The sequence below is a fragment of the Ceratotherium simum genome, chromosome 22, assembly GCF_057802395.1.
Source record: "Ceratotherium simum simum isolate JZ-2026a chromosome 22, ASM5780239v1, whole genome shotgun sequence".
NCBI lineage: Eukaryota > Metazoa > Chordata > Mammalia > Perissodactyla > Rhinocerotidae > Ceratotherium > Ceratotherium simum.
In genome coordinates, this window is record NC_141921.1 from 3,038,996 (window position 1) to 3,063,882 (window position 24,887).

Genomic DNA, 24,887 nt, shown 5'->3' on the forward strand with positions numbered 1-24,887 from the left:
CTAGTATTCGATCTGGTGCCAACTAACAGTTAATAATCTTACCCAGTAACTTTATTTATTTATTTTTTATAATTTTATTTATTTGTTTTTCCCCCAAAGCCCCAGCGGATAGTTGTATGTCATAGCTGCACATCCTTCTAGTTGCTGCATGTGGGATGTGGCCTCAGCATGGCCGGAGAAGCAGTGCAGTGCGTCAGTGCACGCCCGGGATCCGAACCCCGGGCCACCAGCAGCGGAGCACGTGCACTTAACCACTAAGCCACTGGGTTGGCCCTTACCCAGTAACTTTAAAGGGACCAACAATGATTGCTGAGTTATAATACCATTTAACTACAGTAAAAGTCTGGCTTTTAAAAATGTTTATTCTTAAATTAAAAAAAGTCATTTCACAGATAAGGAAAAGCAGACAGGAAATGTAAAGGGAAGTAACTATAAAATTCAAATAGTAGAACAGAGTAGCAGACAGTGGGATAGAAGTAGCCACCTGAGGGGCACAGATGCCCAAGGACTTTGGGGCTCAAACGAGGGAAAGATCAGAGTAGGCTGCAGCTTCAGGAAGGCCTGCACTTACTTTTAGGCTGGGATTCCAAAGATAAGGTTTGATGACTTAGAACTTCAAGGATGATTATAATTACAAAGAGGGTTGGGTGGGCAAGGGAAAGAGACTGGAATCCCGGAATTCCTCTTAGAATGTCAATAGTCATGAAATTGGCTTGTATTGTTTCTGCTATTTTAACATTTCAAGAGAAGGTGTTTCTCATTGGAAAGCTATCCAAAGAATCTGTTCTCTCAGTTACCCGGGCTTTTACTTGCTGCTATTTGAATTGAGAGTGCTGTGTCCGATCCATCGGTAGCCAGATGCCCCAGCTCCAAAACTATCTTGGAGAGTCAGAGACTCTTGCTTCCAGAAGACAGCAATTTTGCCCTTCTTTCCAGCCCCACTTATTGTTATCCAGTCTGGACTTGAGCTTAATTCAGCAGACACCAAACCCTGTGCTAGGCACTGGGGAGATGCTCTGGAGCTGATAATCTGTAGAGCGGCTAGTCTTTACTAACTATGACACCAAATCAGACTGTGGTAAGTGCTACAAGAGTGTTATAAACAAAGTGTTGAAGGTGAAGTTAATTCTGTCCAGGGGTCAAGAAAGGGCTCAGAGGGAAGGTGACATTTCAGAGAACCCTAAAGCAAAAGAAACATGTTGCTAGCTAGAGAAGGGGTGGATGTGCATTACAGGCAGAGAGAGCAGGAGGGCAGGGGTGTGGAGTGTGAAAGGACTGTTCCAAGAAAGGGTGAGTGGTTGACGGTGGCTGGATATAGAGTTACTGACCCCCATAACAAGTCAGTGCAAAAAAGAACATGATCAACATAATGTACCACAAAGCTACAACTATTTCTATTTCTGGATGTACAAAGAGATATTTGGAAGAAATATCCATTTATTGTCCATTGTGTGCTCAGCTCTCTGCTAGGCACTATAGAAGGTACAAGGGAAGGCCCTTGCCCTGGAAATGTTTATATTCTATCTGGAAGAAAGATTAAATCACATAAGATAATTTAAAATAATATGACAGCCTCTAACGCAGAGCATTAGATTGCCCCGAAACTCAAGCTACAGATAGATACCTCCAGAGAGCACTCCTGCTGCCCTGGAACCCCCCACAGGGAGTGGTGCAGGCAGGCTCGAGGCTAGCTGAACCAGCAGCGTGGGTTGGAGGGCTTGGGACTCCTCCACCCCAGAAACAGGAGGAAAGGTAATAGCTGACCCTTATATGGCACCTCCTGTGTACCTGGCACTGTTCAAGGCTCTTATACGAGTTAACTGATTAAACCTTCAGTTACTCTATTTGGGAGAAACATTTATTATCTCCAGTTTACGTATGGGGAAACTGAGGCACAGAGCCACAGCCAGGACTCCAAGCCACGAGGTATAGCTCCAGAGTCGTGCAGTCTTTTTCATGTTTATATCCTCGGAATCTAGCACAATATCCGGCGCTCGGTGTTAAGATCTTAAAAAAACCAAAGGCAGCTTTCCTGGAGTATTTTCAAGATAAGTCGATTCAAATCAAAATAAAGACTTGAAAGCCCCAAATTTGTAAGGGAGGAGAAATGCATTTCAGCTGTACAGCCTCAACTTTTGCCTGCCCCAAGGCCAGCAAGAAAATGTTTCTTTTTATTTATATAATTTTTCCTTTTGTGACAATTTGGTGTTTCTGAACGCTAGGGGCTCCCGGATTCTCTGGTTTGAGAGTAACTTTTCCTTTTAGGATTTTTTTTTTTTTTTGAAGGGGGTGGGGGAAAATGTGGCCTTAATTATCCTACGTTTTAGGCAGCTTAAGGAAGGGGCTGTGCTTTCTGAATCCCTTCAGAGCCAAGTAAGGAGGTCCCTCTCTTTCCCCCTCTCTCTTTTTTAAAGGACCTCGTGAAATAAAAGAGCAGAAAACAAACCCAGGCGATCACAGCAGCAGCCGCGGCGGCAGCAGCAGCAGCAGCAGCAGCAGCAGGAGGAGGAGAAGTTGGAGTGGGGCAGGCGCTCCGGAGTGGCCGGGCTCCGCGCGGCTCCCATTCATTAAGGAGCCAGCGGCGGAGGAAGGTGGCCGGGCGCCCGCGCTGCCCACTCGCTCGCGCACGCAGACACACGCCAGCCCCGCGCGCCCCGGGCCGCGCAGCTCTGCAAAAGTTTCTGCTCGGGGTTTGGCTCTCCTCCCCCTGGACTGTGGAAGCAGGAAAGCAGAGGCGCACCAGGGGAGCAGAAAACACCACCGCCTGCAGTCGGAAGCGGGCGGCGGGGCTGCACTCTCGCCGCCGCGCCCGAGCCGGGGCCGACCGCCCCTCTCCGGAGCAGTACCGGCCGGGAGGCGACCCGGGCGCCTGGGTGTGTGGCTGCTGTCGCGGGGCGGGAGGCTCGCGCCGCAGCCAGCGCCATGCAAAACTACAAGTACGACAAGGCGATCGCCCCGGAGAGCAAGAACGGCGGCAGCCCGGCGCTCAACAACAACCCGAGGAAGGGCGGCAGCAAGCGGGTGCTGCTCGTCTGCCTCGACCTCTTCTGCCTCTTCATGGGTGAGCCAGCCCCGCCGTCCCCCGGCCCCCGGCCCCGCCGGCGCGCGTCCCAGCCGGGCCCGCTGCCTGCGCGCGGGGCCCCGTCCGGCCGCGTCTCCTCGCAGCGCCCGCCGCGCCGTCAGCCCCGGAGCCCCCCGCCTTCTCGGGGAGCCTTCGCGCCGCTTCTGGCCCCCGGGCCCCCTCCCCGATCCCCCCGCCCTCGCGGCCTGTAACTGAGTGTTTGGGCGTGCGTAGGCTTTCGCGGGCCACTGGAAACCCGCTCCTTAAAAGCCATCTCCAGTTGAAGCCCAGGCAGAACCCCACGGAAGGTGTGGGTTCGTGCTTTTACAACAGGGGGAGCTGGTTGAACCATGACCTAGAGCCGGCGGAGAGCGTGTTGCTCCATCCAAGTAAGATGGATCTCCTGGAGCGCCGGCTCCCGCCTGGAGCCGCGCTGCCGTCCCCCGGCTGTATGTAAACATCCAGCCCTTCCGCTGGTCCTGCCGCGGCCCAGCCGGGCTTGCAAGCCGGCCTTTCCAGTTGTTTCTCTCCTGAACCCCCCAGAATTTGAGGGTGCTGTCTGGGGGCTTGATGCGGGCCACTGCACTTCTTAGGCGCCTACTATGTGCCTGGTGGTGGGCGGTCTTACAGGCGTCAGTTTTAACGAGCCCTCTCCCTGACTCGTTGCAGTGCGTGCGAGAAGCCCCGTTGTACTGAGGAGGAAACTGAGGCACTGGGAAAGCAAGCTACGGCCATGTTTTGGGACCACAATTAATTGCACTCCCAGAACGTTGAGGCGACAGTCCACTTCTGTTTTGCAAACTAGTTGGAAGCCACAGCCAGAGGAGCGGTGGGAGTTAAAGGAATTGGAGTGGGAGAGTAAGGAGGATTTATGAACTCGGCGGGAGGAGGGAGAAAACTATTGACATGAATCCACAGGAGTTCCAAGGTTGAAGTCAGCGGAGAATTTTTCTTTTTTTTAAGCGAATCATGGTGTAATGGAAAGCGCACAGGACTTGTCATCAGAACCCTGCCACCCTGCCACTTGCTGGGTGTGCCACCTAGCTGCCCCATTGGCCTCAGTTTCCTCATCAGTTGAGTGAGTGGGTTGAACTAGGTGCTCTCCAAGGCCCCTTCCTGCATTAAGAACTCGGATTTGGTCCAGGAGCTGTTCTGCCAACTCTGCTAACTGAAGAAACATCTGTGTTCCCAATTCAGTTCCCTTAAAATAGAACTCCTGCCCGGAGACTGAAGTCCCCTTTGAAATGGATTTATCCATACAGATTGTGCAAACCTGAGACTTCTTGGGCTGGAGTTATACTTCCCTGCCTTCATGACTCTTGCTTTGGCAGGATCCTTCCTGAGGTCCATCTGTCCTTGCTTCACTGTCCGTAGTGAATTTTGAGAGTCAAAAAAAGATGGAACTCTTTGAGTTTGAAAATAAGAATGGCCCCTTTAGATAAGGAGAGACAGGAAAATTGTGCTCTGTGGAAGGGAAGAAAGGAGTGTAGTCCAGGTGGCACATCCCACTCCCACCTCTTCCTTTGATTCCACATTAAGATGCTATGTAAAGGGATTGTCACTGGGGGGCCTACCTTCCTGAAGGTGCCTGGCTTAAAGTGCACGGTGGGAAGATTAGTACTTAGAGTTTCACTGCCAAGCTGTTGAATTTTTAAAAGACCCTGCCTGGTCCCGGGGGAGTACCGGGAAACACTAAACACGTTCAAGCCGTTTGCTGTGAACTTGCCTGGGGCTGCCCAGTGTGGACTGCGGGTTTGGTTGGTGGTCGGGCAGACTCTTTCTAGACTGCCGGTGCAATGTGCCCTCCCACCAAGCAGAGCTAGAACATGCTTGACAGCCCTTGTACAGTTTCATTGTTCTCTTCCTCTCTTCCACTCTTCTGACTTCAGAAGGCAGTCCCCAGAGATGGTGCATTTTTATTAAAGGGAAAAGAGGTGTGAAGGAATTTACAAAAAGACACACCTCTCAGCTGTAGTGTAGCCAGGGACACAGAAGCCCCAAAATACATTGAAGGTGTGCATTGAAAGTGGAAGTGAGGTGTGTGTTTGCACGTGTCAGTTCTTCATCTGCCTGACTCCTCTGTGTCCCTCCAAAGCTAGTATTCTAAACCTAGTTGTTTATTATGTTTACTTACTGTTGGTCTGTTTGATTAAATGATTTTGTTTACCTCCAAAAAGTAGTAAGATAACAGGACTTTGTATTTCATTATAAGAAGCACATGGCTTTTCATTTCAAGGGTTTGTGCCTTGCCATTAAAACCATGTCAACCAAGTCATTTTCAAAGTGTATTATCAGTGTCTGCCTATGTATAGGCCAAACTACAATATCACTAATTTAATGCCTCTCTAACACCTTTAAAGGGAAAACTGTAAGGTAAATATTAACATGAGAAATTTATGCAGGAGAACTTGGACTGAAGAAAATTAATAACACAACATGTGATTTTAATATTCCACACACACCACAGTTCTAAAAAATTGTTTCTACTTGGTTCACTCTTTTTTTTTTTTTTAATTTTATTTCTTTATTTATTTTTTCCCCCAAAGCCCCAGTAGATAGTTGTATGTCATAGCTGCACATCCTTCTAGTTGCTGTATGTGGGACGCGGCCTCAGCACGGCCAGAGAAGCGGTGCGTAGGTGCGCGCCCAGGAACCGAACCCGGGCCACCAGCAGCTGAGCGCACGCACTTAACCGCTAAGCCACAGGGCTGGCCCTACTTGGTTTACTCATTGCCTAAGACTGTCAGTATCATTTAATTTTTATATAGTTTATTGATCATATGGTCTGGATTACAGGGCACTAATATACTAAAAAGAAAGACATAGTTTTGTGTTTATTCTCTCACAGGAATATACACCAAGATTGATCACCTTGTATGTGAAAAAAATAAAAGCTCATCTCCTATATAAGTGTTATGTAAGTGGACATATACAAGCAGTTTAACTTGTTTCACATATATTTTTGGAATGTTAAATTCTTGGTGAAAAAACTAAAAGTCCACTGTTTTTTTTCTTTTGTGAGGAAGATCAGCCCTGAACTAACACCCGATGCCAATCCTCCTCTTTTTGCAGAGGAAGATTGGCCCTGGGCTAACATCCATACCCATCTTCCTCTACTTTGTATGGGACGCCACCACAGCATGGCTTGACAAGCGGTGCGTTGGTGTGCACCCGGGATCCAAAACTGCGAACCCTGGGCCGCCGAAGTGGAGTGCCTGCACTTAACCGCTGCGCCACTGAGCTGGCCCCTGAAAGTCCACTCTTGTGTGAATGCCAGGAGAATCTGGTGTCAGAGAATAGCAGTGGGAGCTTACCTCCCATTGCACAGCTATCTTTGCAGACTAGTTGCTTTTATAAATATAGTTATGAATCTTTGCATGGTAATTTTTCTGAAATTGATTTTGTTTTCCTTTCTTTTTTTTTTTGCTGAGTAAGATTCACCCTGAGCTAACATCCGCCGCCAATCTTCCTCTTTTTGTATGTGAGCCGCTGTCACAGCATGGCCACTGACAGATGAGTGGTGTAGGTCTGCACTTGGGAACCAAACCCAGGCCACCAAAGTGGAGCGTGCTGAACTTAACCACTAGGCCACTGGGGCTGGTCCTGTTTTCCTTTCAATTATGTAAAAATATGCATCGCCTCCTGTTTTTTGTGCATTGTTTCTGGTGTATGAGGTTACATGAGGGCAGCAGAGAATATTCCCAGGCGAGAAGGGAGGAGCATCTACTGTCTTTCTAAGCTCTGTTAGCCTCTTTTTATATAAATTGGTTTATGTACTCTTCACTGTAACCTTTATGAAGAGATTATCTCCATTTTATGTTTTAAAATTTTTTGGTGAAGAAGATTGGCCCTTGAGGTAACATCTGTTGCCAATCCTCCTCTTTTTCCTTGAGGAAGATTGTCCCTGAGCTGACATCTGTGCCCGTCTGCCTCTGTTTGTATGTGGGATGCTACCACAGCATGGCTTGATGAGCAGTGGGTAGGTCCGCACCCAGGATTCAGACTGGTGAACCCTAGGCCGCCAAAGTGGAGCGCATGAACTTATTAACCGCTTAACCATTTTATAGATGAGAAAACAGATTGACATTGAAGTCGATTTGAGTTGATCCCTAATGGTCGGTGAGCATGACTGGAGTCCATTCCCCTTTCCTTTCCTCATCTGAAGAATCCTGAAACTCAAATTCTCATCTGAGAAAATCCTGAAGCTCACTTTGCAGAAAGTCTTGCCTCTCCACATTTCTCAGTTACCCATTTGCACCAAAGCAGGTAGATGAAGGCGGTTCAGCTCTTCTGGTCGGTGATATGGTCCTGTTGCTCTATGGCACTGTTTTGATTTGGGGCTGGCTCTTGCACTAAGTAATTCTCAGATTTTGAGGGTGCCTTTTTACCCCATGAGACACTGGTTCCAGAGAAAGAACGCACAGCAGTACACGGTGGTGGCATAAATACAGAGATTTGGTAAATCCAGGCTGAGCCTTGATCCTCTGCCTTCCCTCTTCCTTGTCTGCCTCCCCAGGTAGTTACTGAGAGCCTCCTGTGCACTTTGACGGGTAGGCAGTTTTGGACAGGTCCAGCTTTTTGTCTTGTGGGCTTTGCTCAAGGCCCTTCATCCTCTGAGCTCAGTTAGCTCATCTGCAAAATGGGGATCAGAATGGCTGCTCCATTACATTTCCGTGAGGATCAGAAGACATATTGGATGTGAAAGTTGTCTTGTCTCAAGACCTGTGCGAATGCAAGGGACTTATAACCCGGAGCCCTGGGTGAAGGTTCTGTGGTTGTATTCGTATATGTGTCTCAAAATCATAGGTAGATGAGACCATGACATGAATATTCAGTAATGATATTATGGTGAAGACCATGAAGCATTCACTTAAATAGGAGAATGTCACATTTGCCCAGTAAGTTGTAAAGTTGTAGACAGATGATTTCCATTCATTGTTTTTTTTTTTTTTTGTGAGGGAGATCAGCCCTGAGCTAACATCCGTGCTAATCCTCTTCTTTTTGCTGAGGAAGACCGGCTCTGAGCTAACATCTATTGCCAATCCTCCTCCTTTTTTTTTCCTTCCCCAAAGCCCCAGTAGATAGTTGTATGTCATAGTTGCACATCCTTCTAGTTGCTGTATGTGGGACGGGGCCTCAGCATGGCCGGAGAATCGGTGCGTCGGTGCGCGCCCGGGATCCGAACCCGGGCCCCCAGTATCGGAGTGCGCGCACTTAACTGCTAAGCCACGGGGCCGGCCCTGCATTCATTGTTGATCTAAACTTTAGCTGAGAAGGCAGCTCCTAAAATTTAGCAGAATTCTTAAGCCCTCTTTTCCTCATAGTATACCCTGAGGCCTGTTTAGAAAAGGTTCTTTTGTTCAGAAAGACTCTTCTTCATTTGGCTTTTGATACTGGAAGGTAGGTTGTAGCTAAACTAGTGGGAGATGTTTTAAGGAAGCAGGTGGTGGTCAGGTTTGGTTTGAAAGGCCTGACTCTTGTGCCATGCTCCACCAGGGAACAAAGTCAGTGGGTGGAGTATCATGAGACAAAACGAAACAAGCTCAACCAGGTAAAAATATAGAATTTGGATGGTCAGCAACCATGCTATTTAATTTAGTGGTTCCAGACATTTTTGGACATTTCTTGATTTACAATTAAATGGTTGAGATAAAATTTTAGAACGGTTCCATATCTGGGATACATGAAATCATCATGTGTTATTATAATTTTATTTATTTATTTATTTTCCCCCAAAGCCCCAGTAGATAGTTGTATGTCATAGCTGCACATCCTTCTAGTTGCTGCATGTGGGACACGGCCTCAGCATGGCCGGAGAAGCGGTGCGTTGGTGCTCACCCAGGATCCGAACCCGAGCCGCCAGCAGCGGAGCGCACGCACTTAACCGCTAAGCCACGGGGCCGGCCCCATGTGTTATTATTAAACTATTCACTTTTACTAGTGAGAGGGAGGCAGTGTGGTGTAGTGAAGAGAATGGAGACTTGGGGCCAGAAGTCTGGCTTCAGGTTCTAGGCTGCCCAATGCCACCATCTAGTTGCGTGGTTGTGGACAAGTTGGTTTTCTATGGGTCTCAGTTTTTTCCATCGGTAAAATGACTGGTTGAGTGGGATTATGTCTAATGTCTAAGGCGGCCATGCAACATTCTGTGACCGATTTCTAATAGAGACAAGTGACACTCACATTTGTTGAATGTCTACCTCCTGCATGCGTTCTGCTTAGCTCTTTTTTTTTTTTTAATTTTATTTATTTTTCCCCTAAAGCCCCAGCAGATAGTTGTATGTCATAGCTGCACATCCTTCTAGTTGCTGTATGTGGGACATGGCATCAGCATGGCCGGAGAAGCAGTGCGTCGGTGCGCGCCAGGGATCCGAACCTGGGCCGTCAGTAGTGGAGCGCGCACACCTAACCGCTAAGCCACGGGCCGGCCCTCTGCTTAGCTCTTCATTGTACATGCTCAGTGAGTCATCACAACAATGAGGAGCCTGGAAATATGAGTTCTGGTCTTGTACTGCCACTACATCGCTGTGTGACTTTGAGAAAATTCACTTGACTTGTCTGGGCCTCGGTTTCTTGATTATCGCAACAAAGGGAAGGGACTAGGTCATCTCTCAGATCCCTTCTAGCTCTAACAATTTTATGAGTCTGTGCTGATAGACATTATGATGTAGAAACCCAGTCATTGCTTCTCTTAGACCATTTATCATCAATTGATTTGTTACCTTTTTTACCAAAGAACTAATGCTGACAATGCAATTAGCTTACATTGGTGTTCATTCTGGAGGGAAAGTAGGCACTCTGTTTTACTGCAGTTAGTCCCGTATGCTGAGAAATTGGCTAGACTTTCCGTGGGTGATATGTCTTATCACATTGCTCTCTGAAATTTACAGTAATCACAAGGAAACAAGTAAGCAAGCACAACAGGTGACTTTTCCCTTCTTTTTTGTTGCTCAGTTATTATATTCACTAAGTATGTGCTTTTAATAACTCAGTAGGTTTTGATAACTTAATCTACCACGTGAACCACAGAATATAGACACAGGTTTTCATTAATCAACTGGTGAACTGCTGAGCCAAGCATCCTGCGTGGAATGAAATAAAGAAGGGAATGTCCATTCAGTAGGTAAGCCCTGCTGACTTGTCCCGGATGGTTGGAAACCTCTGTTTCCTCATTGTCCAGAATGGCTAGTTTTTTTTCCTTAGCTCTTAGCTCTTTCTCCCCTAACTTTCTCTTATACTATAGCATGGGGTACAGCTGCCTTTGTGGGAGACTGCTAAAGCCAGAGTTGGTGGCCTTTTCCACTTTTTGCCTTTTGATTTCCTGTCAGTTTTGATCCTTTCTCCCTTCCTGTGCAGTATTTGGGCTGGCAAATCCAGTTGGTCACAGCAGGATGCTAATGAGACCACAGTCCAGGGCTTCTTCCCTGTGTAGGCAGCTATATTTATGGAGAAACCCTACCCTGTGTGTCAGTTCAATCCGGTACACATTATTTGAGGAGTAATAATTTGTTCTGAGAATGCCCACTATGACAGAATTTCACAACTCACCTAATAAGGAGACCTATCTGGTGTGAAATACAGATTCTCAGGGTCCTTCCTGGGAGGTTTAGATTCAGCAGGCTTTGGGCCAGGGCCTGGGATTCTGTATTTTATAAAAGCTTCTGGTGATTCTTATCAGGCCAAGTTGAGAATCACTATGTTATTTAACAGCTAATGTCTTAAGGGCAATTGATTATGTTGTGGGGTTTTTGTCCCTGGACTGAATGTTCTGGCACTTGCCACATTGTTAGGTTGTCTGTACTTTTTTCATTTGTGGTCAGTGCACCTGTCTTTTTCGGTAATGATAAGCTTGTTAGAATTCTTTCAAAAGGAGAAATTACCTCTGGGGGCTGGCCTGTGACTTTAAGTGTGAGACTTGGTGGTGTCTTTGCATTGCTAGAGGCCGGGATTTTTATTTATTTCTGGGTTCTAAACTGAGTTCTGTGTAGTGAAAGTTGCCAGCCAAGTGACTACTTTGGATAAATGAGGTGTTAACTCTATAAATATTTTCTTTTGAGATATTGAAGTTTGTGTATGAGTGAAAAATGAAAGGAATAAATTAGATTCCTGAATAGAGCCTTTCAGAGATCAAACTGAGCTTGGCAGAGTATTATACAAACAATACAAGGTTTGGATTCACCCAGATCTGGGTTGGAATCCTGACGTAAAGTCACCCATAGGTGTGACTTGGGCAAAAATCATTTAACCTTTCCAGGCTTCCGTTTCCTTGTGTGTAAAATAAGAGAGACCTAGTGACATCCTGGTATGGTGAAGCTCGGGCGGGATCACGAGTCTGAAAGCACTTTGAAAAGTTAAAAAGCCCTATATTATCAGGTGTTGTGTTGCTATCATTATTCATAGTATTAGTATTTTCTTTCCTTCCCAGTGCCCTCGCTCCTCAGTGGTTCTATGAAATCCTTTTTGTTTGGCATCAAAGTTGCCTGAAATATATTGGGGGAAAAAATTGTGAAGGGATCCTAAGAAAAAACCAGGCAGAGGAAACACAAATGTTTTCCATTAGCCGAAGAGCAGCAGTGGCAGGTTTTGTGAGCCTGTCTGGGACAGTCCCAGTGCAGGAACCTCACCAGCTTTTGGTGGGTGCATTCGTCCTCTTTGAAAGGGACATGGCCACTTCATCTTAAGAGAAAGACAACACACCTCGGGACTGGTGGGAGGGAATTTGGACAAATGGTCTGTTTTAGGGTCACCTCTTATTTGTGTCTTCTGACAGCCCAGGGGAAAATCTAACTAAAAACAAGAGACGTGATTGAAAATGACCAAAATGCTTGGCATCCAGGGCACTCTTCGTATTTCTTGAGGAAGGGAATAACTGTGCTAGTTACCGTGTTTATTATTCAGGCCAACCATGTGGTATAGATATTAGATTCCTTTTATAGGAAGAAACTGCAGCTCAGAGAAGTTAAGTAACTGACACAAGGGTGCCCAGCTAGTAAGTAGTCATAAATCTTCCAGGGCTCTTGTCGCCTTCCCTTGCTGCCCACTTTTCAATGCAATTGATGCAGTGAAGACTCGCTCTTGGGCCGGACCAGTGGCTTAGTGGTTAAGTGCATGCGCTCCGATGCTGGCGGCCCGGGTTCGGATCCTGGGTGCGCACCGACGCACCACTTCTCCAGCCATGCTGAGGCCGCGTCCCACATACAGCAACTAGAAGGATGTGCAGCTATGACATACAACTATCTACTGGGGCTTTGGGGGGAAAATAAATAAACAAATAAAATCTTTAAAAAAAAAAAAAAAGACTCGCTCTTTTCTATTTCATTCCATTTCGTTTATTTCAGCTTTTATTGAGTCCGAATATGTACCAGTATGTTCTGCAGGGCCCAGTATAGGACACAGATATGAGTCTTAGCTCAAGGATCACATCAGGCAGAGGAGGAGACAGAGGGATGTATAAATAATCGCCAAACAGCTTCAAGTATGCTGAATGAGCCTCTCTGTGGACGTAATAAAGAAAATACCATCGGAGCAGTTTTTCATTGCCAAGATTCATGGAATCTTTAGAATTCGAAGGTACCTTGGAGATTTCATTATCAACAATACCAAGGTCATTTTTTTTCTCGGTCAGAAAAACAGGCCCCTTTTAACAGGGGGAGGGTGGGAGGTCTGAGGGGAGCACAGGCTTTTGAGTCAGACGGATGGGAGTTTGCTGACTCTTATTAGCTATACGCTTAGGCGAGTTACTGAATGTCGCTGAGCCCTCAGTTGTCTCGTTTGTAAAATGGGATAAGTTGTGAGGCTGTGCCTGGTGTAGAGTGTGGCACTGGACACCAACAGTAGCTGCTGTTGTCATGGTCACCCCGTCCTGGTCAGTGCCCTTGACTCACACGTGAGGACCCTGAGGCCTGAGCTGGTTAGTAGTGTCCAGTGATGGTGGAGGAACAGGGCCTAGAACCAAGTTCTGGTCTGTATCCCATTTTGCTCTTTTAGGGTTTGCTTGTCAGTTTGAAATGTGATATCATTCATGAGGTATATCTTCAGAGAGCTGGATTCTCTTCTCTCTTTTGCCCGTGTCAATTAAAAGAGGAACAAGACAAACAGGTTTAACTTTTAATCCAAATCAGTGGAGGCTAGTCAGTGAGGCCAGAGATCCACGGGGCAAATTTGAAGGCCTAGGCAGTTTTTTGATATATCACTTTTCTTCAAACTGGCGCTTGTTCTAGAAAGTGCTTATTACTAAAAAGCACTGCTGACTGATTTGAGCTTGAACAGGCGCCACCTTTTTCAAATGATGTATCCCAGGAGAGAAGAAAGGGAACCCAGGTTTTCCAAGTTTTTGCCTTTTAAAAGCCTCTTGAGGTAGAAATTACTCTCATTTGACTGAGGAGGAAACTGAGTCTCAGATTAAACTTTTTTCTCAAGGTTGTGCATTAATTAGCAGTGCCAGCGTTCAAACGCAGGCTGGGTCAGGTTCTCAAACATCCCTGTGAAACTATTCCTCTCTCAGGTCCGGGTTAAATGATAAATTATGATCTGCATTAAAATCCCCAAATTTAAAACAAACCAAACCAAACAACACACATAAGATCCAGTTGGAAACTTTTGAAAGGAACTTGTTGATGTCTGTGTGCTTTGAAAGTATACATCGCAATCAGAGTATTGGTGGTAAGTGTGTTTTTGAGGTTTGTCACAAATTAACAAAATTATATGCCTAGAGAGTTTTGCAGAAAAATGCAAATCAGTGTAAGCGCCTTGTCATAATAAGCAGTATGCTTTGGTTCCTGTTTATGTATCCCTAAAGCACATAATACACATGATTATATTGACACGAAGGAAGCCGTTCTCATTGATGGTTTCTTTATATATGGCCCCCAATTAGTTTGTGGTGTCAATCAGCATAATTTTTAGAGAGCCTATTTGATTAAGTCTATGTTTGTACCTGTCTTTCAAGTATAAGTCTTGTCTTCTGCAGATGTTTCTTGAGCCCCTACTATGTGCTAGGCCCCCGGGGTTCCTTCCCCTTTAAGAATTCCCAGGCTGGTGAATGGAAAACAGACTTTTGCACAATTAGACACACTAGGTGTTGCTGACTTTGGAGTGATAAGGGAGGGGCTATAGCAGTGCAGTGAAGAGAGATGAAGTTTGCCTGAGGGCATGGAGCTGGGTCTTGCTTGAGAAATAACAGCCCATGGGCCATGGAGGGGGCCAGAGTGTTGCCCCAGAGAGAACAACAGGTGCTGAGATGGGGAAACACCAGCATATTTGGGAAGGGTGAGTCCTTGGCAGCTGGAGTGTGAAGGATTGTGTATTTGCATTGTGTGGGGGAAAGAGGATGTTGGAGGTGAGGCTGGAAAGGTGGGTTGGAGCCAGATTATAAAGGGGGCCTATAAATGGCAGGCAGTTAAGGAATTTGAACTGTATTTTGGAGGACCGGCAGGGCAAATGAAGTTTTATTTTTGTTTTCGTTTTTCTTTTTATTATGGAAAATATCATATAGAAACCAAACACAGTATATGCCTAGGAGTGGAATTGTTGGGTCATATGGTAACTCCGTGTTTAACGTTTTGAGGAACTGCCAACTTGTTTTTCCAGAGAGGCCACACCATTTTAGAAATATCATAAGGTTAGTTAAAATATGTAAGGAAAAAAATTACAAAAGTTTTACAGACAACATTTGGAATTAACGTATTTGTGCAAATTTTTTCTGAGAGGGTTAATCTAATCTGATTTGTGTTTGAGATTGCTGGGTGTGAGGGAAGGGAAACCAGAGGCTGGGGAGGGAGACCAGTTGGAGGCAGCTGAGAGCTGAACCTAAGTATCAGGGCCAGAGAAGAGAAGGATGGATAAGAGAGAGATTATAGGTAGTTCCTGATCTCTAGGTTGGGAACCTCTGAACTGTGGTGATGCCACTCCCTCCACAAACCCTTTAAATGCAGTGTTTATAGAAGACTTATGAAATCCATGTTATAGAATGAGTAAATCCTGCTTCATGTTCATAGCCTTATTAGACAGACGAGGCTATAAGTTAGTTACGTTTTTTTTTTGCTCTGGAATTTTTTCTCTCTCAATTGCCTCTTAAATGGGCCATATGAAATCCTCTTTGTTTAGAAAAACGGTTTTTCTTGGGTTGTAATGGTATTTTTAAAACAGTTTTGTTGAGATATAATTCATGCACCATACAGTTCATCCATGTAAAGTGTACAATTGGGCAACGATCACCACAGTCAATTGTAGGACATTTTCGTCACTGCAAAAAGAAACCCATACCTGATAGCACTCACCTCCCATTTACCCTCCTTGTCCCACCGGCCCGTGGCAACCACTCATCAATTTTCAATCTCCATAGATTTGCCTATTCTGCACATTTTATGTAATTGGAATCATATCATATGTGGTCTTTTGTGACTGGCTTCTTTCACTCAGCATAATGTTTTTAAGGTTCATTCATATTGTATCATGTGTTCAGCATGTATCAGTACTTCATTTACTTTTATTGCCACATAATCTTTCATTGTATGGATGTACCACAATTAGTATATAGGTTTATCAGTCGATAGACACCTGGGATATTTCCACTTTTTGGCTATTATGAATAATGCTGCCGTCAACATTCACAAGCAGATTTTTGTGTGGACATAGTTTTCAATTCCCTTGGGTGTATATACCCAGGAGTGGAATTGTTGGATCATATGGTAACTTGATGTTTAACTTTTTGAGGAACTGCCGAACTGTTTTCCATAGTGGCTGCACCCATTTTAGAAATATCTTAAGATTAGTTAAAATATGTAAGAAAAAAATACAAAAGTTTTGCCGAAGACCTTTGGAGTTAAGACGCTCATGAAACCACTATTGTCACTTTGTTCTTGGGGGCATTTTTCACAAAGAAACAAAGTTTTTATTTATTTATTTTTTTTGTGAGGAAGATCAGCCCTGAGCTAACATCCATGCTAATCCTCCTCTTTTTGCTGAGGAAGACCGGCTCTGAGCGAACATCTATTGCCAATCCTCCTCCTTTTTTTCCCCCAAAGCCGCAGTGGATAGCTGTATGTCATAGCTGCATATCCTTCTAGTTGCTGTATGTGGGACGCGGCCTCAGCATGGCCGGAGAAGCGGTGCATCGGTGCACGCCCAGATCCGAACCCGGGCCACCAGCAGCGGAGCGCACGCACTCAACTGCTAAGCCACGGGGCCGGCCCCAAAGGTTTTAATCACTTTAGTAGTGTCGCGGCCTTCAAGAGGAGTGAGCGGAGAACAATAAAGCTGACTGAGAGTAGATGCTGGGTGGTCAGCCAGACGCGCTCACCCGCCCAGTAACAGACTTCCACAAACTAGGGTGAGATGTGCAGATTCCGGCCTCAGCAAAATGAAGAAAAGCCTTGGATCTTCAGGGTACCTTGGAAACAGAAGTGCAGATATTAAAGCCTATATATTCCTAGGATCTGCTTTACCATAATTTGAAGACCATGAACTAGAACTGTAGTTCCTAATAAGGTTGATTATTCACTCTTTTCCCACTGGGTATATGGCTGTGTACATAATTATCATTTCAGAAATTAAAATTACCATGTATCTTTTAGACCTATGTGCTGGATGCTAGGAGATGTTAAAGAGTATAAGACACAAGCACACATCTTTAAGAATTAGTTGGAGCGTCAAGTTGTAAATTTCACTAAAAATTAAGCTCTAAGTGCATGAAAAATTAAACCACAAATATTACAAGAGAGTGAGGAAAAGGCACTCATCTTTGCTATTAGGAGCTTGAGATGAAATCTCACTCTTTCCAAGAACAGAATAAGATAGATATTAATAACCTGGTTTTGCAACTCAGAGAGGCTGAATGGTTTGCCCAAGTTCAAACAGCTAATACATATGTGTCGGGCTGGGATTTGGACTCCAGCCTGACTAAATGATGATAATTGCTAACAATTATCGAGTGCTAGCTTTGTCTCTCTCACTGAGTTAAGCAGTGTGCAAGCATTCTCTTATTTAATCCTCCCAATGAGCCTAGGAAGTCCTCATCACTATTATCTCCATTTTACAGAACCGAGGTTCAGAGAGGTTAAAAATAGCTTGCCCATAGGTTATGCAGCAAGTAAGTTTGAGAGTTGAGGTGAGACCTGCAAAGTCTGTCACGTGAGGCCATTCTTAACCACTAGGCTCTCCTGCTTTCACAAGGCATCTAATGCTGTTTTCAGTACTTCAAAAATAGCGTGTGCTGTACATTTACCAATGGTTAACTTGCCACGGCTAACTCAGAGCATCAGCCTCTGCCTAGACTAGTCAAAGCATCAGCATTGTGTGCTTATGATTTGAATGTTGCATGACACCTGCCAGTTCCCTCTGGTCTTACTGGTTATTTTCACTAATCAGGAGATAGGATTGACACTTTCTATGCTTTGATTAACAGAAGTGGAGAAATGATTTAAAATATAGTTTACTTGGTAAATAAAGATGTCTTGCAGATGTCACAGAGGGTCAAGAAGGAACTGCGAGGCATCTTTTGTGGTGAAAAGGTTGGACATCCTAGAATGGACAAGCAGCTCTGAATTGAGAGGAGAAGACGACCACTGGATCCTGGGAAGGCTTCCTAAAGGGAGGAGGGACTTGAACCAGGCCTTGTCACTGGCATCAGGCAGCAGTCAGGGGTCACTCTGTTAGTGACGCTTTTGTCCTATGACCTCTATCTGCTGCTATTGTGGTTTGGTGTAACCTTTGGGTCACTGAGAAATTCTGAGCTTCTGGTTAGTGGCTGCGGATGCAGTGCCTTCATTAAATGCAGTAAATAGAACTTGTACCAGTAGCTTCTTCCCCACAAATGACCCACATTGTTGTAAAGTTAGCAACCACTGACAGGAAGTGGCAGAAATGCTTCTCAGCCACACGGTGGATTTCATTAGACATTTGCCCAAAATAGCTGTTTTGGTCAATTTGGCCTCTGTAGGTTTCTAGGGAGGAATGGCCTCTAATATATGATTTCTCATCATTGCATTTGTCTTGCTGGCTTCCTGGCTGGCATTTTAAGTAAATGCATCGTGTCTTCTTTTGAAGCAACTGCACATACTGTGATCGTAGGGAGAAACTTCCAGCAAGCTAAGATTTTTAAAATATTTCCAAAGGTGTTGCCAACTTACCTGAGTCTTGTTTAGTGGGCTTCTCATTTAAATCTGTGTGGAGGTGGCTCCAGTGACATGGCAGGAGGGACGATGGGCTCCACTCAGCCTAGTAAACCATTGCTTTGGAAGGTCTGTGCTGGAGTCATTGTGTGAATGCAGAATTCCCAGGGCTGGTTGGGAAGTTAAAATACACTTTTGGGTCAAAACATTCAAAATATAGGGCTTCCAATCCCAAGGGAAAATAAGCCATCTTAATTTTAGGTTTAATTTTCCTAAGGTCATTGATGGAGCCAAAGAACCTTTAATTATGATTTTGCCTTACATTGGTAGGTTGTGGTTGTGCTGGCCTCAGCTGTGAAATCCAAACATTGATTATTAATAGTAGTTCCACCAAATGATAATGCATGCATCTGAGAATTTGAATGTATATGTTCTTTCTTGCCTCAATGGATTTTTCTCATTCTAGATCTCCAGCTTCCCAGCCCTGAAAAGCCAACAAAACAAAACACCAATACCGCCTCACCCAGAATATCATTCCTAAATGTCAACTGGAAAAGGAACATTTTTGAACTCTTACACTGTAGTCAGGCACATTCCCGTGTCTCATCAAACCGTCTGGCCCTGAAGGGAAGACACCGCTATGACTGATTTTACAGATGAGGCCGTTGCTGATCAGAGAGGTTGAGTGGCTTGCTGGGGATCTTGCCCCTGGAAAATGGTGGAGTGTCTGGGATAAGAACCTACGATGGGATAAGAACCAGCACCTATGCTCTTTCTTCCGACATTGGAGACTGGCATTGGAATTTGCACTGACTACTGTTTTCAGTAGTAAGCATATGAAGAAAGCAAGCAAGCCAGAAAAGTTTTAAAATGAAATTATCAGGCCTTGTAAAGTGTTCAGGTGTCATTTTGGGTTTAAAGCCTTTTGCCCATTTTAGTATTGCCTGTTTCTTTGTAAATTCCTAGAGGATAGAGATTAGACTCAACCTCTAGGCTGGAAGGGGGAAGGGCATGAACTTTACTGACTATTTCTCTGGCGGGTGAGGGGCCCTACATGCATTATTAACTTACTTGAATTTCACAACAACCCTATGAAGGAGGAGGTTGGAGTTCATTTCAGTTTTCTCTGAATCTGGTCAGCAGTGCCTGTCTCAACTCTTTTTAGTGGGTGGTGACACCCTGTATTAATAATTCAACTTATTATCACTAGCAGAGATCATTTACTAAGACTCCAGGGGAAGTGCTTTGCGAGCATCTGCTTTGAGCTGGTCGCTCGGACCATGCATCCACTTTTATTGAAAATATGTCAAAGAGAATCTCAGCTCCAATTCTGTAGCGCCCAGAAGAAAAAGGCGGAAGCCGCAGTGGGAGAATACTCTGCCAACTTCATACAGAAATGGGATGGCGTTTCTTCAGAAGGATAGCAACTCCAGATTGTATTGTTAATTCTTCTTCTTATCAGTCTTCTCCAAAGGAGTTAAAAAGCCAGAGGAATGCAACATTTTGAGTGAAGTAGCCTACACTTGGGTTAAAGGCTCTGTGTATTTCCCAGGCTATTGTAGGGCTCCTATTCAGCTGGGATTTGAATGGTGGTGTGATTAGCATGAGAGCAAGTGTATAAAGTAGGTCTTTTTTCTCTTCCCTAAAAGAAGTTTTGTGGCATTTCTTTTTCCTACAGAGTTGGCATGAAGCTTTGACAAACACAGACCCATGGAAAAGTTAAATAGGACTTAGAGCAGGCCCATTTTGTACAGATCCTTCACACTTAGAATGCAGAGCAGCTGGCAAGAGGGACCTTGGATCATAGGAGTCATGGCAAGGGCTGTTCCTCCACTGGGGCTGGTGATGAATGGGAATACCCACCAGACCACTGGGAAAGGGTGTCCTTGGTTATTGACCACTCTCTATTGTCAGAAAACTAGAGAAGAGAACATTCCTGTGACTCAGCTGTCTATCTTATCTGGCCCTCCGTATTTATTGAGATAAATACAAAGCAGTGAGGGAGATACAGACAAGTACTGGAGGCGGGTCCTGCCCTCAAAGGGGCAGGTGAGAAGATGAGAAGATAGACACACAAACAGTCCTTGGAAAAAATCACAGCCAGGTGTCTTGAGGTGATAATTAGATGAAATTTTAAAAATAAAGAGTCTAAGAGTGTAGCTCCATGCTGGTCCTGGGCTTTATTCCTAGCTTTGTTGTATTAGCTGGGTGAGCCTCGGCAAATCATGGCCACTTTAACACTAATAAAATAGGGGTGATGACTCCTTCCCTGCCTGTTTCACAGAGCTGCTGAGACCAGAGGGGTGGTATCACAGATATATAGGAAAACGCTTCAGAACTGTAAAGTCATATTTGTACAATGAATAGAATTTTTTTTTGTCTTCTGGCGTTGCTCTCTCTTTTCCATTGTCCCTGTTTCTATCCCATTTTAGGTTGCATGCTCTCATACACCTAGATCTGAAAACATTTCTGTGCAGGTTTTATTTCTAGGGTGATAGTCTCCCGTATATCCTGTAAGCTTTGAGCACAGAGGAGTCATTTCTCAGAACTGCAGTTCGGATCATGGAGGCCCTTCTCTTCAGAACAGGACTTTTATGACCCCTCGTTGGCTACAGAATAAACTTCTTTGCGTATTGGAGACCCTTCAGAATCTGGCTCCCCACAACCCCTTCGGGTCCCCTCCCCTCTGCTCGCCCTCCATACCCTTGTCCTCCGTCTCTACTCTGGCTCTTCTAGGTGCTTTCCGCCATGACCTTCTTTCTCTTGGCTTGGTCTGTGCTGCTCCCCTCTTGATACTCGGTTCAAGTGCCCCTCCCTCCGTGAAGCCTTTCCTGATTTCCTCGGGGCAGAGTTAGTCCTTTTTTGGGCTCCCATGTTGACCTTTCTTAGGTCAAGATTTTTGGTTTGTTTTATAGTTTTGTTCAGTTCCATCTTAATAGATTATGACTTCCTTATATATAATAAATGCTCCAATTTTTATTGAAGAAAATGTCAATAAAAAGTTACTTTAGAAAATGTAGAGAAGAAGAAAAGGAAGAATAAAATTTGTGTTACCTATACTACCACAGTCCTAAGGTAGCCACTGGCACAGTATCTCTTCTTTCTATAAATAGCTGAATTATTATTAAGGATAATTATAAAGCTAAACACTGAGTGCTTAATACATACTTCCTGCAAGTCAATGTGATGAAATGGAAAAAACCTCTGCTGGCTGAAGTTTGTAACAGCCCATAATAAAGTATTGACCAGCCTGAGAGAATGGGGAGTATGTTAAGTAACTTAGGAGTGGTGAGGTGGTTTAAGTGCAATTTTGGATTCATAGAGTGTTTAGAACTTAGTCAACAGACTGACTTTGTGCTGACCATGATAGCTTCTATTAAAAAGATGTTTAACTTACCCTAAAAGCTAGGGCTGTCTTTAGAATGAGTGATTTTCTCATCCTAGTCTTGCCTTAGGAGGGGCTCTGAATGGGGAGAGCAGAAATCTCCTCTTGTCAAGAAATCGGGGTTTATGTCCTAACTTCGTTGCTAACTTACTGGGTCACCTCGGCCAACCAGCTTTCCCTCTCTGTTTCTCTCTTGCCTCATTTGTGAAATGGGACAATTAAATCTTCCAGCAAAAGAATTCTCTAGATCTTTTGCTCAACTGGGTGCTTCCTCTGAAATCTCTCTTCCTTAAAATATTGTGAAGTTCACACTGAAAGGGAGGAGAGGAATGATTTTCTCCTTTTAACCTTTTTCTGTTTGGTATGTTGGAAAAGCTTTTTAAAACAATCCCCTACTCTACTGATACATTTCACGTTTGTATGTTTGCCTTCTTAGATATTTATCAGGGTTAATCTTGCTTCCCACAGTTCTGAGAGGGCTGAGATTGAAATGCCAAAATGTCCAATTCAGAAGAGAAAGGAACTGACAGTATAGAGCAGCTAATGCGTTCCTGATGCCTCACGTGTTTTACTCAATCCCTGCGATATCCTGTGGAATGGGTATATTATTCCAATTTTACAGATAAACTGAGGCATATAGAGATTAAGTATTAGGAATTAATCCCAGATCTGTGTATCTTATTTCAAAACTCAGACTTCATAACCATTTAATCAATCCTCCCATTATCCATCTCCACCCGGTGCACAACCCTGTTAACCCATCTTTTCTTGGTTAGTATCAAGCCTCTGCTTAATACTTGCGGTGATGGCAAGTTTATTCCTTGGAAGCATTTCTAGTTGTTCAAAAGGTTATGTCAGTATAAAATCTCTCTTCCTATAATTTTTAACCCAGCATCAGTTGTGTTTGGTACCGTGTTGGTAAGTAATGATTAGCGTTAATAATAATGTTAATCAGCTTTATAATTAAAAGCTCCTGAATGAATGGTGATGATGAGTCATTTCGATAGACATTCATTGAGCACCTTTAATGTACAGGTACTGTGCTAGGTGTTTGGATCTAATGATGAATTGGATGCCGTCCCTGCCTGTGAATCCTCTGGAGTGGACATTGGGCAGATGCAGTTTTAGAAATACAACATGGTTGCTGTACAGAGGTAGCAGAATTGAGCTTGGGGGGGATGGGAGCAGTAACATCACAGTTGTTTGGACCGGCACGTCAGGAGAATGCTGGTAGGAGGCACTGCACTGAAGAATTCCCTTTAGCAGAATGGTTTCTCTGCCTCAGCTCAGACCAGTACCAATGGCCATCTTTTAGAATAATCTTAGAATGTGAGAGGTGGAGGGGCCCAAACATCAGGAGTTTTCTCTGCCCACTCCCAATTTATAGGTGGGAAAAGCAGGCCCAGAGAAGTTAACTGTCTTAGAAAATGGGTAAAATCCACAGGAAATAAAACTCTTACCTTGTAGGGCTTCAAGTTTAAATCCAGTAAATACCCTATTTTAAAGCATCCCTTTACACTGGATTTGGTTATTCTGCAAATCAGATATTGGCCCCATGTGTCAGTAATCTACAAAGCCTTTTAAACCTTAACATAACATCCCAAAGCACAGTAATGTATTCTGATAGTAAAAATATTCCAAAAATATGATTTTGTTAAAAGGGGATAACCCTCTTGCCATCTATCCAAATTCCCCTCATCAGAGGCATCTACTGTTAACGGTTTGTAGTTCCTGCCAGCCTTATTTTGAATGCACAAGTATTCTCATTGACATCCACCTTCATCCATATTGGTCTCATTGCTTCCTAGACACATGCCACAGATGTCTGCCTTCTGGCCTTTGATCAGACTCTTTCCTCTTCAAAGCACCCTCCCCTTCTCCTCTGCCTGTGGAAGAGTGTATCCATTCTTCAGGCTGTTTTCTGCTCATCCCACTCCCTCCCTACTCCAACCTTGGGGTACCTTCACCTCCTCATTTCAAGTCATTCCAGCTCTGGCACGAGTTAGCCACCTTAAACAAATCTCTTATGCTCTGTTGATCTAACTTGCCTCACCTAAATAATAGGGCAGTTGAATTAGATGTCTTTAAGATCTGCTGAGGTCATCAAATATAAAAGACTTCACACCTGGAACAGTGCTTCATAGTTGGAGGTCTTGACCTTGTTGAATTGCTGAATCCTGTCACAGGGTTGTGACATAGAGGAGAGATAAAGAGATTCACCATAACAAGTTCCCACGATTTGAACTCAGAGTCATAAAGTTTTAAACTTCAAGAGGCAGTGTGGCACAGTGGAAAGAGGATCTGTCTGGGCTCAAATTTTGGCTCCACCGTTTGCTAGTTTACAACCTGAGGCAAAGGTTGGAACCTCTGAACTTCAGCTTCGTCATCTGTAAAATGTGGACAATAATTCCCATCTTACAGGTTGTCCCAAGATTGGAAGATGCCTGGCAGACAGTAGCTCTTCCCCATTAATCTACCCTGCCCCCGACACCTTTTTGTTTGGAAATTATCTGTCATAGATAATTGGCAAGCTTCAGAACAAATAAGTAAGAGAGTGCTACCTGGATTTATGGCATGTGTAATATACAAAGTATGGATTAGAGGCAGTTTATCTCATCTTTGAAAAGTAACTTTGGAGTCCTTCCAGGGAATCACATGGCAGCTGCACAGATGTAACCACCTTTCCATCTGCACTTGCTGCAGGAAGGTGTTTTGCAAGTGGCAGAGAACATGTTGGAAATTTGTCTTTAAGGCATTCCAGTATTCTGAGGCAAAACTTGCCTGAGAGATTGAGCAGAGCATATTAACCAATATCATTTAAAGTTGATTAAAACTATCATCTTAATGAAATACAAGAGAACAAGAAGTTCTCAGTCTTCTGGTAGCAATTAAAGACTAAAGAGTCAATTTGAAGTTGTTTTTGCAACTCTTAAAATAATACTCCCTCTACCCCCTCCCATGGAAAGACTTTCTTAGCTATAGACATGCGCTCACATTGAGGTTTTTGAAAGCTGTTAGGACTACAAACCTGCTGGCAAAGCCTTCTGCTGCCAAGGCATTGGAGTTCTCAAAAGCAAGAGGGTTCAAGCTCAGGATACGCTGATTTGGAAAGAGAGCCCAAACAAAGGACCTTTTGAGACAGGAAACTGGGCTTTGGCTTCAGCACAGGGCAATGTGGGATTGGAAAAGTGCCCTGGGACTTGCTGGGGAGAAGAGCGACTGAGATCGATGGAGGAAGTATAAAGTTTCTCCATACAGTGACAGTTGATTTCAAAACCCTTGAAAATTGGTTTCAGAAGCTGTTGTCTTTTCTCTGTCAGCTTAATTAGTATGC

The 24,887-nt window shown here is 44.4% G+C and overlaps 1 protein-coding gene across 6 annotated transcripts in view; it reads left to right on the forward strand.

Moving 5' to 3' along the window:
- The first annotated feature begins 900 nt into the window (after positions 1-900).
- Positions 901-24,887, forward strand: part of PLPP3 (phospholipid phosphatase 3) — a 98,919-nt gene continuing 74,932 nt past the window's right edge. For 3 of the 6 annotated variants that reach the window (XR_015555728.1, XR_015555729.1, XM_087445861.1), the window contains exon 1: positions 2,348-3,061. Coding sequence is in view for 3 of the 6 variants with exons in the window: in XM_087445861.1 (XP_087301987.1) it covers positions 2,923-3,061 (139 nt within the window). In the remaining 3 variants the exon portion in view is untranslated. Of the gene's footprint in view, positions 1,079-2,346; positions 3,062-24,887 lie in introns of those variants that run through there. The other 3 variants (XM_087445860.1, XR_015555730.1, XM_004438607.3) reach the window with 3 other exon arrangements.